At 42.1% G+C, this 19,884-nt stretch overlaps 1 protein-coding gene across 5 annotated transcripts in view; it reads right to left on the bottom strand.

The window, feature by feature from the left end:
• The window catches only part of LOC125768844 (terminal nucleotidyltransferase 5C), a 52,438-nt gene extending 35,940 nt beyond the window's left edge, over positions 1-16,498 (bottom strand). The window contains exons 1-2 of one of the 5 annotated variants that reach the window (XM_049437061.1): positions 15,919-16,498; positions 12,930-13,866 (exon numbers count right to left, since the gene is read on the bottom strand). In XM_049437061.1, coding sequence (XP_049293018.1) covers positions 12,930-12,965 — 36 coding nt within the window. In that variant the 5' untranslated portion in view covers positions 12,966-13,866; positions 15,919-16,498. Of the gene's footprint in view, positions 1-341; positions 1,440-12,929; positions 13,867-14,013; positions 15,137-15,918 lie in introns of those variants that run through there. The other 4 variants (XM_049437065.1, XM_049437060.1, XM_049437062.1 and 1 more) reach the window with 4 other exon arrangements.
• Between the last annotated feature and the right edge of the window lie 3,386 nt (positions 16,499-19,884).

Genomic DNA, 19,884 nt, shown 5'->3' with positions numbered 1-19,884 from the left:
AGTGCAAACGTCTTCCATATGTTATAGTGCAAAATCATTCTCCTCGCCTAAAAGGTATTTTTTCAACCTATTTTTTACGGCTTTCGCTACCGGTCACTATCGATTAGATGTTCCGAGAAACTGACAATAAATACAAACATCACTACCAAACATAACTTCTTGGTCAACACGGACTACACCACCACCTCCGTGCCAGCACCACCAACTTCTAAATGCCTAAAACGTGTTATTTTCAGAACATAAACACTCGGTAAGAAACGGAAGAAATTCAGCACGAATGATTCACCGTTACGGCCGCGTAAACCAACAACGAAGCTTGTAAAAGCGTCAAATTTTCGTACCATATGGTAGCAGGGCCACAAATTAAACCGATTCCAATATCCGCAAATGTCTGTACGTTCACTTCCACCGAGTTTTCACTTTCCGTTCCGAAGACGCAATTTTTCCACGTTGTCGTTCTGCGGCAGTATGGCACAGTGGCAGGCGCAACGTGTTCTTGTCGGTTTTGCTTTTCACTGCAGCGCACAACACCAACTTGAACCGTTCGGGAGGGTGAATTTTTCCTTGGCCGCCCACACAGTTACCAAAATGCGAACGATTGGTCCGATGAGACTTGCGCGCCTAACCGTACCCGCCGCGTGAGATTCGCGGGTGAAAGAGCGAATGAGATCTAAATACGCAGATCGCTCACTCTCGAAATTGCTAGAATCTGGTGGGGTTTTGCTTATGCGGGATAGAAATTTTGTTTCCGATCACTTCCGCTCCCAACTGAGCGACCGAAGAAAATGCGTCGGAAAATGAGTGACTCCACGGTTGAGCGTGAGTGTGTGGCTTCTCTGAACATATTTTGCACAACGCTATATGGAGTAATTTCTCTCGTGCTCGCAAATTAGGAGAAATGTGCAATCAAACAAGCAAAACAATGCCAACGAATGAAGCACGCACACCAAAAAAAACACATCCTTCCATATTGAAAATTCTGCGTTTTTCCAGTTAACCTGTTGAGCAACATAAAGTTCGATCAACTGTAATTTTGATTGGAATGAACAATGGTGAAGTAATACTTCTAAAATCGAAAAATTATTACATTTACTCTATAACAGTACATAATCCTTGAGTGTTGGAATAATGAAGGGAACTTAAACTTTTGATGATTCGAACCAATCATTTTCTGTACAATTTTGCAGCCCTTACGTCAAAGTACAGCGTTTAAGATAAAACTATAAATTAATCGTGGGGAAAAAATATGCTACATGACAACGGCCGACATACCGGTAGCTAAGCAATTAACCAAACAGGATCATAAAAAAAGAATCGTTCCGGAACTCCTCCTGTTATGATGCCTATAACGACTTTAGCTCATGCAAAGGGGCAATCCGTTAGCACCCAGGGCGAGTTCAGTACACGCCTTCAAATCCAGCAGCGCCCAGATTACATTATTGACCTGCATTGGGCCGTGTACACGCTATGTCTGGACACGATGGAGCCCCATTGGACGACCATCGAGGTAAGCAACAAGTGCAATTCTGCACGTACGGAATATCGATGGCGCCATTATTGCTGCGGAAGGAAAAGCTTAGCGAGCGCAAAGGGTTTTCAAAAAACCAGCACCAACTACGAGGTTACTTCCTTAGTGCAGGTACAATGTGACACACGTCGACACATCGAAGAAGGAAAAGAAAATTGTTCACCGAGGGCAAAGCAAGAGAGCACACCGCATATGCTTTTCGCAACACGTGACCCATCTTGCCGTTGAGAAATTCCATACTCACGGCCTAGAAAACGTGTGCGCTCTAAAATTGCGTTCACCTGCAAACGAATGCGAAACTGTCCAAATTTTCCCAAACACACGCATTTCTTTTTTGTTTCGCAGCAAAACTTTTCCGAATTAAGCCATCAAAAGCTTACGATACTGTCACGTCAAGCCAGCTGTATACCATAAATCGGTGCCAAGCGAATGCTCCAATCTGGACGTGGAACGACAGGAGGGCGGTTGGTGGGTGGGTGGGAAACATGCTGTCTTCCTCCCCGCACTATTGATCGACACACCGCACCACCCCGCCGTCAGTTAGACGCTGCTGTTTGGCGTGACTGGAGCCGCCGGCTCGTGATTCGGTCGGAAAAACCTTTTTACATCCATTTTCCATCATACGCCGTGCTTTAGTGGTACAGCCGCTGCGGCTTGGTTGGTTTTGTGTAGTTGTGCTGCGGTGACCCAGCACTCATTGTGGACCATACGGACGCGTGTGTGTATGTATGTACTTGGGCGCCAATTTAATTATAAATGTCTGGTGTCACATATGGAGCACAAAACGGATAGGCAGAAGAGAAAAAATATAATTCACAAACACAGCAACTAGGCTATTGCTACTGGAGTAGAAACACGACAAATCTAACCAATTGCTGTAGCGTACAGTTTGTACGTCACATCAAGCAAAGTTGTCAGGGCACACTCATTTTATTTGACGTTTCATTAATTTTTATTATCATTTTTTAATTGTGGAAAAAAAATGACAATACTTGAAACAATGCTTACATATTACACATTTGTATTAAATTCCACATGTAGAGAAATCATATTGAGAAATCATATAAGGATTATATAACTAATTAAAATGTTATCACATTGCAATTAATGATTATGATTTAAATTTCTTTTTTCTCCAAATGTTCCTTCCCCAAAACGTTCGTAAAGCTCAGAATCTACCAAAACAAACATCTGATAGTTTGACCTTTGCCTAGCCCCGAAGGCATATCCTTCGGTTGATGCTCACAAGCGGAAAGACTACTAGCAGCTGGCGAATAGAGAGAGAGCGCGAGAGTGAGAGAGAGAGAAAGTAAGAAAAAGGCAGACGGAGTGCATCATGATAGCCCTGGCCATTTCAAGGATTCTCTTCTTCTCGGGGGCACAGCGGCGAAAAGTTGCCGAGCAAGATTTGGTCGCGTGAAAGATGACGATTGACGTTTGGTCAACGGTTTGTTGTTAGCAACAGTGGCCATTTGCTCAAATCAATAGACGAGATTTTTTTGTGTTGGTGTTTCGTTGGTTAGTCGCAGTGTGTAAAAAAATAAAGTAAAAGACTATCATAAAACCATTGTCAGCATCAGCTTCCTTTCGTATGTTCATTCCTTTAGATGTGTTTTCTTTTCAACACCAACAAAAAAAACAAACTATGCACCGGGCCATGGTTCAAACCGGTGGTGGTAATAGGAAGAGGATTCAATAAGATGGTTGACTAGCGGACAGGCGGAAACGGGGAACAACGACGAAGGACAGCAGCCTTTCGCGCAATGTTTGAGGATAAAAATAGAATCCGCGCTTATTTCTGTACCACGATGTTTTCGACCGGTGTGCGACACGACAGGGCTCGGGATGGCGAATTCTGCCACATTCGCCAGTGGATAGGATGAATGTGAGGGCGAGGAAGGGTGGGATGTGCCGGCGGAGAAGCTATTAACCGGTAGAGCCAATCCTCGAAAATGACTGCCATCTCATGCCAGCCAACCGAAAGCAAATCAAGGTATCGATCGACATGTGTAATTGTCCGACTCCATCTTGGGTTTTCCTCGCTCACTCGCTCTCGTTCAGTCCCTTCAGAATGGTGCAAGGTGATTCAACGTCGGTGCTGTAAAGCGCACCACATCGTACGAAACAACGAAGCAACAACAAAAAACCAACACGCATGAGTGTTTCGACGTCAAATTCCTTTCCTACTTGGCAAGAAACAGGTACTGCACCGGTTAGGATGGCAGCGATCGGCTGTCATCAACTACGCGCATGGTTCCTTGTCTGCCTCAAGCGTGACTGGTATCTGGTGGTTGAGAACGGAAGCAGTTTGATATGGCTAAAAAACACTACCAAAGGGTGAAGCTGTTGGAAAACTTTTCAAATTTTTCCAACTCATCAACAACACCATCCACCGTTTTGACAGTTTCTAAAGCACCGAAACACACAGGCTATGGCGCCGAGAAAAAACAGTTTTATCCACCAATTCAGAAAATTTAGGAAACCTGCAACAGCCACATAACACGCCAACGGAATGGTTTTAATTTCGGTGTCAAAGTGTATGTCTTGCCGTACGGTGATTGCCTTGTTTTATTTTCCTTTGATTGGTCGACTACTAAAATTTCAATTCCTAGCTGCATCGCGTTGTAATGCCTCACACATCCCTTCGCACCCCTCTCGCATTCGCCCAATCTGCACGATGCAAAGCCATCCCAAGTAATGGTGGTTATTTTCGGTCGCGAACGAACGGAACTGACCGTTCCCTCGATGCAATCATACAGGGTACGGAAAGGTAAACAAATACCGGCCGGTTTTTTCGTTTTCCCGTTCATGGTTTCTCATCACGAAGATGTGAAGGGAAAAAATAACACGAGCGACAACCTGTCGCCGACAAATAACGATACATTGCTGTCTAGAGCTGAACGATCCTAGGGTGAGTTTTCCTTTTTAGGGCATCGGTGACACATCAACACCACGTTCACACGAACAAACAAGTCACGGGGAAGCAGAGCAGTTATTAAAATTGGTAATGAGATTGAATTTTAATTTGCATACACAGAACGTGCCTACAATTGATGGTAATGTAAGTTTTGGCTATTTGTTTCCAGTACATTTATTGATATTTTAATCTAATCCTTAACTTATTTAATTTCATTTTTTTTCTTGTTATGACGATACAAACGTATTTAGTAATAAAAAATTATTGAAAGACCTTTTGTAACATTGTAACTCAATCTAAATTAAATACAGAGTGGCTTTCGCAAAGACAAATAAAAGGTAAGATATGGAGGACAAGAAAGAAAATAATAAAAGGATTATGATGAATAAACTAGAAGAAGCAAGGACTGACTATCCAGCTACGTGGGAAAATAAATCTAATAAGCCAGAAATGGCCCGCATGACCTTATAAGGGTCGTTAAGCCAATAAGAGATTGCATTTTTTACAGTAAAATGAAGAGATGTAATAACAAAAGCTCTATTCTTAAAAGACATCAATAGCAACCATAAAAAATATCTTAACTTCATCATGATATCAAACGTTCAATTAAAAATTAAATATTATTTAAACATTCAACGAAACTCTCGATCAATGGTGATACACCAGAGAGATAATCGCACCGAACACCAAATAATTGCATTTGTACGTCGGTTTCACATTGATACGGTCAATAAATAGGGTACAGCATGAAGGTCAACGTCCCTTTCGGACACTATCAACAGTGCACCTCCGATCGACGGTTGATTTATCAATATTGTGCACTTCGCGGTACGGCACACGCATGTAAAATCGGTCGGCTGCGAGCCCTTCAGCACTTATCAGCTCCAAAACAAGATCGACACGATTCAGACATCCACCAAAGCGCTCTGCGGAATTCGATGGAAAATACCCATGGAATTGCTACTCACGTTTAGGTAAATAATAATTCATTCAAGAAAAAAAGTACTGCACTCATAGTGTAGCACCCATCACCCTCATCGTGTATATGGCCCCCTGTAAAGGCCAAGGGCCTCCGGTAACGCGTCAACAGTAGCCAGAAAACCCGCAATACCGTCGGGGGAGCCTTATCGTACGCTCTAATCGGGATTACGCGCGCAAGAAAATACACAAACCGACACCAAGCGGCAAGTGTTTAGCGTTCGCGAATTCGCTGTAAATCGCGGCCATAAACCACTAGCAGAAAGCAGAAGGGTAAGGAACGGGTGCTGCCTCACATTTGTTTCGTTTGTTGTTTGGTTGTTGTTGGATTTTTTTTTTTGCTTTTCTGTTTTCATGCTCCACCCCGTCTTTGTAAGCAAGCTGATAAGGGACTAGGCGAAATGCGATCACCTCGACTATCGACGAAAGTCAACAACGGATGATACTGGAGGAGGTCTACTTCACCCACCCAGTGCTTCTGCTTGTTCCCTTTGCACTCTATGTTGGTTATCAAATCGTTTGTTTTCGGTTATGTTAATGTTGCGGTCAGGTGCTTTTAGCTGGCCGTTGCTGATAACGCTGATGGTAGTTGCTTTACGCTTCTAATCAGCAGCTATTGTGAAGTGGCTTCTCAAAGTCAAGGCTTATGGCTGTTTATTTATTTTTTTAAAGGCAGTATAAAATAACAAGCTACTAAAAATGGGTCATATTTAAACTGAAATTAGTCTAGTCAGGTGGTTGTAAATGTGATTGCGTAAGCAGCATTTGCAGATGTTTATGAATTAGTTTTCTTTTTGAAGCGTAGATTTTAACTGTTACAGTATCTCATTTGTGTTTTTTTGTTATTCCCAATTACATTCCCTGATTACAATTAATCTAGTGATAAATATTCTTCTAATAAAATTTAAAAACAATTTTCTATTTAAAAAAAACTTAGCTTAATCTTACAACAAAAAAAAAGAATGTATTACTACGAACTGACTTACATCATTTAAACAGTTTCAAATGCATCGTACGATGCCTCATGCCAAACATTTGCATAATGTTGCAGCGTAATACAATGTAACACAATACCAAAAAGGCAAAAACAAAAAAACAAAACACCAACAACGAAAGGCGGTTTGTGTCGGAATTCTTACGCCAGCGTGGCACTAATCCGCCGCTGATGGACCATAACGGATTGATCGTGTAACGCGCATGGTATTAAATCGATACATTACTTTCACTTGCCAATTGCAGTGAGAAAGCATTGTACCATCGATGAAGTGACCACATCAAACGGTTTGTTTTCTTGGTTTGAATATTGTCGTAAACGATGACGTTTGTAACTCGTATTTATTCATTCAATGGCAAAATGAAATACAAAATACACGTACACCACACGGATCTCACCAGCAGAAATTCGTGCAACGTAACTGGCTTCCAAAACTGTACTCGATTCCAATATTTGCATGAAACTACGCGGTGGGTTCCTTGTACATACACATCTTTAGCAATTCCGTGCACATGTTTGTCATTTTTTGGAACCGATGATTTCACTTTCCACCGATCGTGGGACATTGAGAGCTAAATGTTGTTGAAAAATAAATACACATAAGCACTTTGGAAGGCAGTGTTGTACGCGATGGAGGACAAGTAAGAAACATTCAATATGCTGGTTGTGCAGAGAGTAGACAACCACCAAACCAGTGGAAAAGGTAGTTGAGATAGTTTGAGGAAGGGCTGGCTAAGCAAAAAAAAAAAAACTACACACCAAACTCACATTCCAAACCGCATACATGCATGCACAACGAAGCAGTGCCAATGCTTGAGTTTTTCTTGCATAATTTGCTACCAATCGTAATGGACAATGTGGCGCATGTATGCATTTTTTTGCTTCTTCTTCTTTTCCCTCCACCTAACTCCCCACATACTCCATTTACTGCCGCAAATGGGACGTGAGCTTCGGTTTCAAGTTTGTTTACTTTCATTAACATCTTCAAGGTCTCAAAGAGTGAGAATAAGATTGTTACCTTTTGTTTTAGTCCCCCACACAAATGTTTATGATGTGCTGTAAAATGTGCATTTCTTGTTCTGTATGGTGTTCCAAATTTTGTTTAGCACAAATCGTTTTATATCGTCACGATAACGTGCACCATGCAACCATTCCGCGATGAAGTACGAAGCGTGCAGTAATTAAAATGATAGATGGCAGTTATTGTTTGTTTGTTTCTTTTTTCATCCTTCCCGTTTAAAAACACCCCGTTAAATGCAGTTTTTTTATTTTTCTCTTTTACTTTTGTTGTGCATGCGAAACTGGGAAAGCACCACTTGCATCAGCGAAAAACGCACGAACTCTGTCCCCGATAAACACTGTGCTAAGAACACGTGTTTCGGGTCACATTTCACACCTGCAACCGTGTGTTATCACTCCTCCGCACGATTATTCGGATATTGAAACGGAAAATGCAACTGCGATCAAGCAAACAAAACAATAAAAGACAAAAAATGCATGAAAATACACTCCACAAAGTAGAGGATTGAAATAACGACAAAAAAACGACTCATCGTACAATCGCAATATCCCACCATTCCATCGATTCGATTAATTAATGCCTGCCAGATCATATGCTCACAGTGCACACACAGTGTATTTTTCCCAGCACAAACACAACCCCGGCCCCCATACGGTACACCCTTTTGTAAAACTGGCGTGGGAGCATTCAACCTACCTACCATAAATCCCTCTCCACTATCAATCAATCTCTGACCTGAACCGCACACAAACATCTACTAGAATGCGATAACAATCTCTGAATCGAATAAGAGTTCAACATACAGACGATAATACAAACAAAAAAATTACAATCACTCACACACACACACACACAGAACGCGCAATCCAATCAGCAGCGTGTACAAAACCTAATGGTAACCGCTAGTGGTGGAGCGGCTCGTGGTTGTGAATAAAACACCATTTGCAAATATGGCCACGGGGATCATGTTAATTAACGACAATCATACAACCCGACTGTCGAGATGCAGCAGCCTTCCTTGTTCTTCTCCTATCGGACCCTAGAACACTCTAACGCTGACGAAGTTCATCCCATACGCAGGCATGCAAATAATGCGAACGCGCTCACAAAACGCAAACGAGTGCGCGATGTGCAGGAATAAGATCAAGGTCACCGTGGAGCAGCTACAGCCAAACAGTGGGGCACTATTACACATCAATAAACGGTTTGCCTGTGTCCCATCGAAAGAGTTGCCTAATGAGAGGGTATGAACGACGAGGAGAGGCAGAGAAGAATAGAAGGGTCCATGAAGGTGAGAAACTGATGAGGATTTAGAGAATATTGGAGAAATTTGGAAGCAAATTGACGATTTTTTTTTTAGAATTAACGAACCCTCTGTAGGTCTGTTAGCCTAGCAATCTGTCAATTCTCGGTGAAGATTCTCGAAAGACTTGTCCAATAGAAAACTAAATTACAAGAAGAGTATATTTGATTGAAAGGGGTTTGGAGGAGGAGGGAAATTGATACGCGTTTTAACAAGATTGGAGAAATTTAGAAAGAGAATTTTAAGGAGCAGTAATTAGCTTTCTTCTTTTTGACTTGCTAGTCTCTACTACGTTTCTGTCAATCAATGAGAACAGCAATTGATGGACATTCTTGAAGAAATTTGGAGGTCAAAATTTAAGAGTAGTAGTTAGCTTTCCGTATTCATGTTAGTCATACATGAATTAATGATCCTAGGATTCAGCCATACTAACTTTTTTATACCTCTACATCGTCAAATCAGTTAGTTATCGAGGAAGATCCCCAAAAGAGTTACCAATTGGAGGAACAAACGACGAGAAGAGCAGACAAAAATTGAGCAGTTCCGAATAGTTTTTCGGCAAGGCTAGCCAGATAACCAATCATTAATCACGAGAGACTTAGGTCGAGATGAGTATACATCCTTGATCGATGTACTAGACCAAGCATCAAAGCACTATACGATGTCATGAACATCTTAAGTTCGAATTCCTTAAAAAAAATTTTATATCATGAAAGTAATCAGTGTATAAAATACAGGAAAACCTTCTAATCTCAATTAAATCATGTTAGCGAAATTCTGCACTGCATACTATCAAACCTCAACTTTGCGCCATACTGTACCACCTTCGGATCGTGAAAGGATACTTATGAAGCCCTCTATTTTACACTTATTTTAACACATACATACTCTACTACGCATACATAAAGACAAAACAGGTGCTCGAAGTGAAACATCCCCTTCTCCCCCAATTAAGTTCACGTGCAAAAGGGTTACCCTTACTTTACCGCGACTTACTTGTCCACCTCGATGCCGCTTGTGCCCTTGTCTCTGTTAGCGGAAGTCACCCGAAGCGCATTGTAACGCTAACGGCAAGGCTGTTATTACCAATGCCGATGCAATCACTGCCATCCCATGTACCAAAAAGCACATCCGACCCCTTACTCTGCCCGTCTGCCCGCCCAGGGTTTGAACGTGTCTCTTTTTCTGACGCGTTATTTATTTGCAGTTATTCAACCTTATCTAACGTTTCCCTTTTGCCATCCTGTTGCCGATCGTTACAGCAACACTCATTCGCAGACAGCGAAGACAAACATCTTTTCCCTTCGCTGATCTGTTTTCTCTCAGGACGGTTGTACGAACGCCACTTTTCCTGCGTTTCTGCCAAAAAGCCACGGAAAGGAAAGTGGAATGCTGGTGGTGTGACACTGCTATGCCGAGCTGTTTTTAGAACAAACGCCTGTTGAGTAGTATTTATGTCAGACGATGGTATAGCGCGATCCGTCACCTCAGTGTGCGCCACGTCACAGACCTGTTATGAGTGCGACGCTGTACTAACGTTCCCTGCCTGTGTCCGTGCTGGGCTGTTTACGCGTGACAGTAGACAGTCGCTAAACTGATGATCAGGTCGATTTATTAACATTGATCGCCAACCGGAAAGTTTTTGTGTTGAAAACATGCGTCGATGGAGTATCAGCGTTCCGAGAATTATTATCACGTTGATTGGATCCCATTAACCGATCGCAAATGCACTTCTCCCATCAACGGCTCATACCATTCACACGCTATCAATCTTTCACAATATTTAAATAAACGCAAAACATTCTTGTATCAGTTGCATTCCTTCTGTTTCTTTTTCGAGGGACATTTCCCGAAATCTGCTTTGTTCGTTACCTTGGACATAACCGACTTTCGATCTGCTCCGTCTGTGCGGTATCTGGGTTTTTTGCTAGCAGATGCTGGTAATTATAGAACCACTAGAAGCCGGCGTCGTCGTGGCAAACATTTGTCCCAACCCACGCACCACAACACAGTGCCACATTCATTAGGTGCAAATTTTTTTTTTGTCATGCTGTTTTCTACCTTTTTCCGCCAGACCAACCAGATAGATTGTGTGCGTCAAGAGTTCATCGCGGACCACCTGCACGGACAGCCCTGTTCATTGTTTTACCAGGATAATCAACAATCAAACTAACTTTGACTGGTTAGTCTGGATTGCTACACCGGAGGAAGTCAACTTGCTCCACGAATTCTTCCTACCGTGACGATAATTAACGTGCCTTGTTAGCATTATTATGCACCAATTTAGCTTCATTTGCAGCGAAACAGGTAATGCAAAAAAAAGCTTCGCAAAAATTTCATTCATGTTCCGACACATGAGCTAACTACTAAAACAACCTGTTACAACGCTATTAATGCGACTAATATAATACGACAACGATAATGCTTCACCGGTAACAGCAACAACAAGCTGACCTCAACCTAATTGCGCCATCTACAATCACCCACGCAAAACCAAGGCTGATAACGAGCTTGGCACATTGCATACGCACCTTTGCCACTCGCCAGATTAGGAAAGTGTACGATTTTCCCCATTTTTTTTTATTTTTCGCAACATTACTCGACACTTTGGTGCGAAAACAATCGGGCGGTACGGCGTTCCGTCTTCCAGGGACATGAGATAGTGCGTCACCATCAACCATCACGTCGCGTTCTCTGCAAGGATGGGAAGGGAATGCACGATGAAGGAACCAAGTTGGCCGCTTTTTAATGCGTTTCGTCAGTGAAATTTTGCCGGGTTTGCACGCACGCCGGCGCTTGGGTTGATAGGGTTTTTACCAGCGAAATTGTTGCACGTTAGCCAACTACCATAGAGATCCAAAAACGGGGTTGATTGCTTTCAGTGTACACATCGGAGCGGCACTATCAGTTACATACAAGTGCTGGCCACATTTGGCGAAAAAGGGTGCTCCGGCCAGTGCAAATGAATAGGACGAAGCGGAGAGAAAGCTGTTGCCTTCTCGTTTGCCCACGCAGCACCACTGAACGGGATGCGTTGTAGCTTTTAATGGCTCACTGAGCCGGCTGAATTTAAGCAATTGTTGTATGAAGATAGTGTGCGCGAACGATGCCACTCGTCCACCCCACACACCCACTTCGCTACTACTTATTTTTGCCACTTTTCCGGCTCATTTTCCCCCGTCGTGTAATTTCTTCTTATCCCCAGGCTCACCAGCTGTCCAAACACGTACGGGATTCCTTTTTAGTTTTTCCTTTTTGCGCTTACTGCAACGTACCGTTGTATTTGTGGGGCTTTTTTTCTTGTTTTGTTTGCTGCACATCACTTCGAAAGAGTTTTCTTTCGTTTGATCTGTTTTATTTGCTTCTTTTACTTCTTATTTATGCTCTTTACTCTCTACGTCAACACGCCAATAACGCGGTTGCGTATGAGCACGCGGTCACGCGCATTCGCGCTGGATTGCTAGCGCGCGCTCGTGCGCTTGCATCCCAAAGAGAGCACGTGTTGCGTTGCGTTTTTCTTTTCTATTTTCTATTTCTTCTGTACTTAGCCAGCCTTGCGCATGTTTCCAATCCGATAGCGGAAAACTTGGTTGCTGGAGAAAATGATCCTGCACATCGATTGGAGATTCGCCGAAAAAACGCATAGGAAGGACGGAAAGTAAATACAACCTTGGTGGCGTTCTTCCCCTAGCATGTGCACTCCCCTGCCCACCGTAACCATTTTTAATGTAGATTTTGCACGGAGAGATTATTGCACTAATATTGCGATATAATAACGCTGTAAGAAAATCTTTTTTTTGGGGTTTATGAAAAATAATAATTTGTATAAGTTTACATAATATTCATTTATCATTAACAGCTTCTATCGTAAAGCGAAAACTTAATTTCTTTTAATTTTTGTACATAAATGCAACTAGATGAAAGAAAAAATAACTATTAAATAGAAAATTAAGTATAAAATATTGTACTAATCGTTCAGCTAATGCTAATTTGTCATGGAAAAAGCCTACAAATCAATTTTAAACACAAAATACACACTACACGTGTTGCGCTTTTCAACCATATGGAAGCAGTCGTTGTTTGTACGTATGTGTGTATTTCGGTCCCGAAACACTACTACCCTACTACGCACAACGGGATAATAATCTTAACGCACCAAGTGCACTACCAGGCTACATACACACATACCTTCTCATTATAGGGATTTATCCAAGCAGATATCATGAAAACCAATTTTCCGCTGATCCACCACACGGGAAAAATGAATAGAGTGCGACGGGGGCTGTTAGCCGTCTACTACTGTGTATGGCACACGTACACGTACACAGACACACACGCGCGCACACACGCGACACAGGGAACACGCACCAAGCAATCTGCTATTATACGCCGTGCACACAACGGTTCGGTACACACGCAAATAAAAAAGCGCGCACGCACACAGTGCAGCTTCCGCAACTATTGGCCGATTAGCGTGTGTAGGTGGCTGCTACTATTTGCTGCAGTTTTCACTCGCGAATTCTAAACCGGTTGCTTCTTCTTCTTCGCTCTGTTTTCTTTCTTCCTTCGCTTTCGTTACTCCAGACCTGCTGCTTATGCTGCTGCACAGGGTAACACGTGCCGTTGCACTTGCACTTGCGGATATCCGTAGCGGCACGCAACAATAACCAAAATTAAAGAAATAAAATAAACGCCAAATTGGGAAGGCGACGACCCACCGTGGCGGGTACAACGCGACAGCACGGCAGGGGACTATGCTTATGGCCGTTGGGTTTCGTTTACGCGCACGTTCACTTTGTTACCCGGTCGGTTTTGCTTAACAGTTGATCACCCGGATCATACGACGATCGATCGGCGTTTGTGCCGTAACGAGTGAGACACTCGTACTATTCGAATGATCGATGTGTGTTGAGTCCCGGCTTTTTAAGGAACGGGCACTTGGGTCTAGGGATGATGTGTCCTTGCTCGTTCTCACTACACACACGTGACACTTCTGTTGCTACTGTTACTATCTACTACCACACCACTGCTGGATGTATTGCACCTTTGCAGCTGATCGTCAGAAGGCAAACGAACGGTTGTCACACCACTGCTTGCCGGTCGGCTTATCCACTGGAATCTGAAACTGCAACAGGGAAAAGTTGTTAGATTGGCAACTAAGATAGGACAGGGTAGGTAAACGGAAAGTTGAGAAAAGTCTACAACACCACGTACGTCAACAGACAAAGTCCTTTTTAAATCTACTAAGCACAGCGTAGCACAATTAACTCACATTATTTCATTATTTCCTATTTTTAATTTCCCTTCCTAATGGAGAATCTTTAGAAGCGGTCAAGAGAACTTAGAGAAATATGCGCAGCAATGTCCGAAAATATCAATCAACTAAACTATCAACACGTATACACAACATTCCCACGAAAACTTTACTTTACTAGCTTACTTTGATTGATATTATATTGCGTGCATGATTTGATGCACTGGCAGCAAAGGACGCGAACGACCTGCGTGTGTGTGTGCTTAAATTGAGAGAACAATAAAAAGAGAGCGTACGAGAAAGCCATTAAAAGTTAGGCACAAAATATGTAGTACGGAAGAATCAATTTAGTAATGGCATTTCACGTTTTGACGCCTCTGATGCGGCGACATTGAAGCGTAAAACTAATTCTACCAAAATCATGCTGTTGCGATACACGACTAAACTTATCCACGATGGCCGATCAATAACGACGGTACACGGGTGAGTGCGTATATGTGATTTTTTTGTTGCGTTCCCGGCTACTAAAACAGGTGACAACATTTTTCTAGACACTGGCACACAAGGGTTCAATGAACGTCACTACTAAAACGGATGATCAATTTTGCAGTTGTGTTATTTAAAAATTTCGAGCATGTGGTTGTGTACATTTTTGCTCACTCGCCGCTCCACAATAAACGCCTGGCGGATTGCGAAGCCACCTTGCAAGAGCAATCTGCAGCTTACTTGACCTCTTCCTTATACTGGGGTCACGTATGACCCGAGGTGGGTATCCGTATTTTTCGAACGCACGTACACTAAAACGTTCCGTTTCAGTTTTTTCCATACTATCTCACAGCATTCTCTTCCATTCTCTCGCTTTCTTCTTTTACCACGTTTGTTTTATGCGTGCTACTTCACCAGGGGGTAAAAGATCGATTGGTTGTTTCATATTTCCCTAGTTCGCGATTTTCAACAGTAAGCCACCTTTCGCTAATCAACAATCGCGGAACGATGTTTGGTAAAACGCAATTAAATGGAAGTGTTTTTTGTGTATTGATGTGATTCGCAGTCGTATCAGTCTCATTTTGGATTGATCCTTTTTCTATCAGCAAATTGTATTAAAAAAAGTTGTGTGTAATACATATTTAAAACATTGTACACCAACCATTACACTAATACACTTATTACCATTTATTTTAAGGCATTCATCAAACAGTTCTTTTAAAATCTTTCAGCTAAATTAATGTAAAAAAGACATCTTAATAGAACACTTGCAAAATGATAGCGGTCACTTCAAATCAACATCATTGAGCGTGTATGAGGGTGTGAAAGCGGAAAGGTTAAAGGCACGCGAGTTCAAACCCCGGCCACACTCTCACACAAACCACAAACACACACGCACACTAAACTAAACGCACTAAAACGCACTTTTTATTACGCATTCACCTGAGATACGATAAATGTTCTAGTCAAGTGTATACTACTTTAGAATTAAACTAAATATTAACGGATGCTGCAACGGACGACACGGGAATAGGTGAGTAGAAGCACAAGGACATATGGTAGGCAACAATTGCAACAACAACGATAAAGCCAAAAGCAGGGAGACCACCGAATATTCGTAATTTCAGAACATTGGCACAGGGATATAATATATAACGACGCACACATACACACACAGATGGTAGCTATCTACAGACGAGGCAATATGTAAAATGGGCTACTATAGTAAAGGTAGAGGCTCGGTAAGGGACACTTTAAAACGGTACGGTTCCGACACGGTACGCACAACGGGGTCAATTCAAGGAGATTATTTTATTTAGCTCGAAGCAAGAATTTGGCGTTCGATTTTCTGCTGCCTGCTGCATGCGTATACTGCCTTCGGTGAAGGAAAAGGTTTTGTTAGTTGCTACTGATGGGCACAATGTGCGATGCGCGTACCGTTGCGAATACTGCCTTCACCTGCCCTGGTAGTGCAATAGTCTGCCGTTGGTGTTGCTGTTGCTTTTTTGCTTCCACAAACGGTCTATCGCGTTTGCCGAGATGGTTTAATCGTTTTTTTTATTTCCCTCTGTTCTATTTAACTCCCACACACCCTAGCCATTTACTCTGTTCTGATATTTCACTTTTCAGCGCTTGACCTCTATCACCCACCAACCAACCCCAAAAATTCGCTGTTGGCTTAACTATATATCTATTTTCACCACATGGATACACACTGTTGCTTCGATTTGCTGATGCTGGGTGATGCTACTGCTGCCCTGCTAGCTTTCTTGGCGTATGTGATACTCCTCTGCACTTTTTTTTTGCTTCACTTCTGTCGATAAAACGCGACTGTCGGGTTCCCTCTACACACAACCAATAGCGCTCTCGACGACAACTAAATACTGACTGATTCAAAAAATACTAAACGCTGCTGGCGAACGTGCGAGCACTGACCGTCGGTGAGCTAAAGTCGCTGAGACACGCAAAACCACTCACCGGCCACTCAGCCGCTGAGAGCCTACAAGGGAGATAGATTTCGGGCGCACTATGCTGCACGTGGATGCTAAAGGGGGAACTATGAAAGCAGTGGATCGTAGTTGTGAAGCAAAATAATGCAATTATTTTTTTTCAAGAAACCATAAGTGATTGTTTACATTTTCTCTGTTACGATCTTTTGATCTTCATAATTTTAATTAGTCGACTTACACTTCTACGTTAAAATTTCGTTAAAGTCATTTTTGACTAGTTACTGCAAAGTTTTCCTGTTACGCAGAGTTTCTTACGCAGAGAAGTTACAAAGTATTCACATAGTGTTGATTTTAAAATTTTGAAGGTTTCGGGAGTTAGTTTTATGCGATTTTCATGTTTTTACAGATCAATTTTTAAATGCTTCCAACACACTCTTCATTATTACCATTGCAAAAATTAATCTTGATAATAAAAATTACAAACTGTACATACGAAATAAACATCGAAATATTAGCATCACATCACAACACATTAGCAATGTGTTAATTAGCATTTGATCCTATAATAAGAATAAATATTTTTTTTTTATTTTTTCCATAAAGACAACTTTTATATTTTCATATGATTTATAACCAACGTATTAAACGATATTAGATTTTTTTTTGCTCGGTTAGAAACGATATTCGACTTGCGAATAAAATAAAACAGTTCTGCGAATTTCTCGGGAATGCTTCAACCACGCTACTCGAGAAACGACTAATAAAATAACGATAACTAAATATTTTAATTCCAGAATTCATTCTTTTTTTAAATGCCAAACCGTTGACAGCCTTTCTTAAAACCAGTTCACACCTTGAAATTACAATCAAACAAATGTCTATCCTCAAATACAACTAGCTCTTAATATGTTTTTAAGCACCCTCCTGGACTATAAAAGATTAACATTTTTACACGATAATATTATTGATTGTGATCCTCCACAGTACCACAGTGCACTGAAACCGAACAGAGAGCCCCACAAACGCCAACTCGCGCGTTACACTGATGGTTGTGATGGTGGTAATGCTATCCAAAACATACAAAAATAACATACATGCGAACAGTACCACTCGCCCAACGAAGGAGAGTCACTCAGAACGAACCACTCGGGGGAAGATTTGAACTCGTCCAATCCAAATCCGGTTCAGTGGTGGAGACCAAAAAACAAGGAAAAATAAAAACAAAACAAAAAGCAACGCAATTCAAGCAGTGTTCTAAACTTTCCATTTTGTTGCCATATCTTTGAACCACTACCAACACGGCCGGAAAGGTTTCACTCTTGTTTGCGATCCAACGGCACTTGAGCTTGAAATCGAAACAAACAACAGAACAGTCGGACTAAATTAGCAACGAAGCAATAGTGCAGGACAGCAGAAAAGACATCTATCTTATCGCGCCCGCTCATTAGAGTGCCACCAGCGCGTTATCAGGCAGATGTAGATTTTTGGACATTTGACGCTGCCGATCACTAAACTTTTTTTTTGTTTTTAAAGTTTCATCGCAGAAACTTACTATAAATACCTTACTTTTATTTTAAGTAAACGCTACAGTTTTTGCTATTTCGATCGAGCAATAAATAACCACTGATAGTATATAGAGCGAAACAAAGAAAGAAAACACAAAATCTTCGCCCGTGCAGATTCCGACTGCACCGAGGAAACAAAGAAGCAAACAAAGTTTCGCATGGAAATCAGCTGAATTTAAGTGGCTCATTATCAAAGTTCATCATCTTTCTGGCGTTTTGTTTACCCACTGCAGGGAGAACAGCACCAGAAAGAAATACAGATCGAACCTAAACGGGTCTGAACGATGCTGATAGAAAAACCGGTTGCAAACCCCACGGCTTCACGATGGCCCTTCTTTAAACAATCTACCCGCATCGCAGGAAACAAACCAATAAAACGCCGCATATGCGAGAAAGAAGTATACCTGCGAAGCGATTTGGAAAGCCAAGATGGCCTATACAGACCACACCAACGGTCAGTGCACGGACGCGGATTAGCGTGCGCGTGATTCTGGATGCTGGTTGTTATGCTGCGGTCTATACCGAACGATGTGGCGTACAGGAATGGGAGGAGGAATACGGGTGCAGCAGGAAATTGATCAGCTTTCTTCCCCCGCCCGATCGTGCGTGCGTGATCACACACATCCCGCATCTAACAAAAGTGTTTGATTTCTGCCAAAAAAACCGGTCCTTCAAACCGGGCCACAAATCATTCTTTGCTTGTTTGTCGTTGTATTTGCGCTTCGACGTTTACGATTGAGTGTGGCTTTTATTTGACCTTTTGCCTTGTTCTAAAACCGATCCGTTCGAACGCACCGGGCGAAGAAAAACAAGCGAAAGGTCTTAGAAAGAAATAAAGCAATGCTTTAAAAAAGGCCATAATCAACCGAACCATTCCAGTTGATGACATTTGGCCACTGATCTGATCCGAATGGTGTTCGGTGAGAAAGGGGTTTTGCAGGAAGGGGCGCAAAACATTGTAACGAATACCCCCAACGGATGCGCACACTCTGAAATACTTTGCCTCCAAGGGTGCAGGATGGTGATAGTAATAGTCACGAAAATTAATCAACACCAAAACGGCCAGCTAAACGAAACGAGCAAACCACGCAAGAAAAGAATGATAAGAAAACCGCGCACTGATAACACGGCACCGGCTGATTGTGTTGGTTTGCGGTGCATTTGTGGTACCAACGTTAATAACCCTCCAATGGTTCATGATAAGGTTTTTGCCAAAGAAGAGTCTGGCCACCCTCCTACCGGTCAATTGTGCGACCCCACGAACAAAGCAACGCGCAGATGTTAAGCTGTCTGAATATTCTGAAGTAGATAGAAGGGATCGTAATCCCGCAGGAACGAACGAATCGATTGATATCGTGGGTAAAAGTTGCTTCATCGAAAGGTGTAGATTTTTGGTGAAAACACTAAACAGTGTCCCACCCTTGCACACAGATGCTGCACGAATGGCCCTGTTTTGTGACCCTGTTTTGCGTGCTCGGAAAATCCCTCCCGGGAGAGAGAAATTATTCGATTTAGTATTTCCTGCGGAGGTACCACGGATGCGAAACATTTTCGTTGATGTATATTTTAATTCAACTTTTTTTTTCTTCCACCTTGTTCTTCTATCTATAGCTGATGGGGCTGGTTTACTGTTTTTGGGATATCGAAAAGGTATCGAATGAGAAATTTTATTTATATTCTTTATATTAGCGCGACTAGTTTATCTTCTTTTGGTGTCTTTCTCTGTGCTGCCTAGCGAGGGGAAGAAAAAGGTAGCATGCGAAATATGGCACATCAGGCACGATTGGGAACATTTAGGTCAATGGCCCACAGAGCATAAATCGGTGACCATTCGACTAAAGAAGTCCGAAATGGTTCATAATTAAGTTTTGTGACCAATAAAATGGGCC

This window comes from Anopheles funestus, chromosome 3RL (genome assembly GCF_943734845.2).
Source record: "Anopheles funestus chromosome 3RL, idAnoFuneDA-416_04, whole genome shotgun sequence".
NCBI lineage: Eukaryota > Metazoa > Arthropoda > Insecta > Diptera > Culicidae > Anopheles > Anopheles funestus.
The sequence above is the reverse complement of the archived record's forward strand: the minus strand, read 5'-3'. Positions and strand labels throughout refer to the sequence as shown.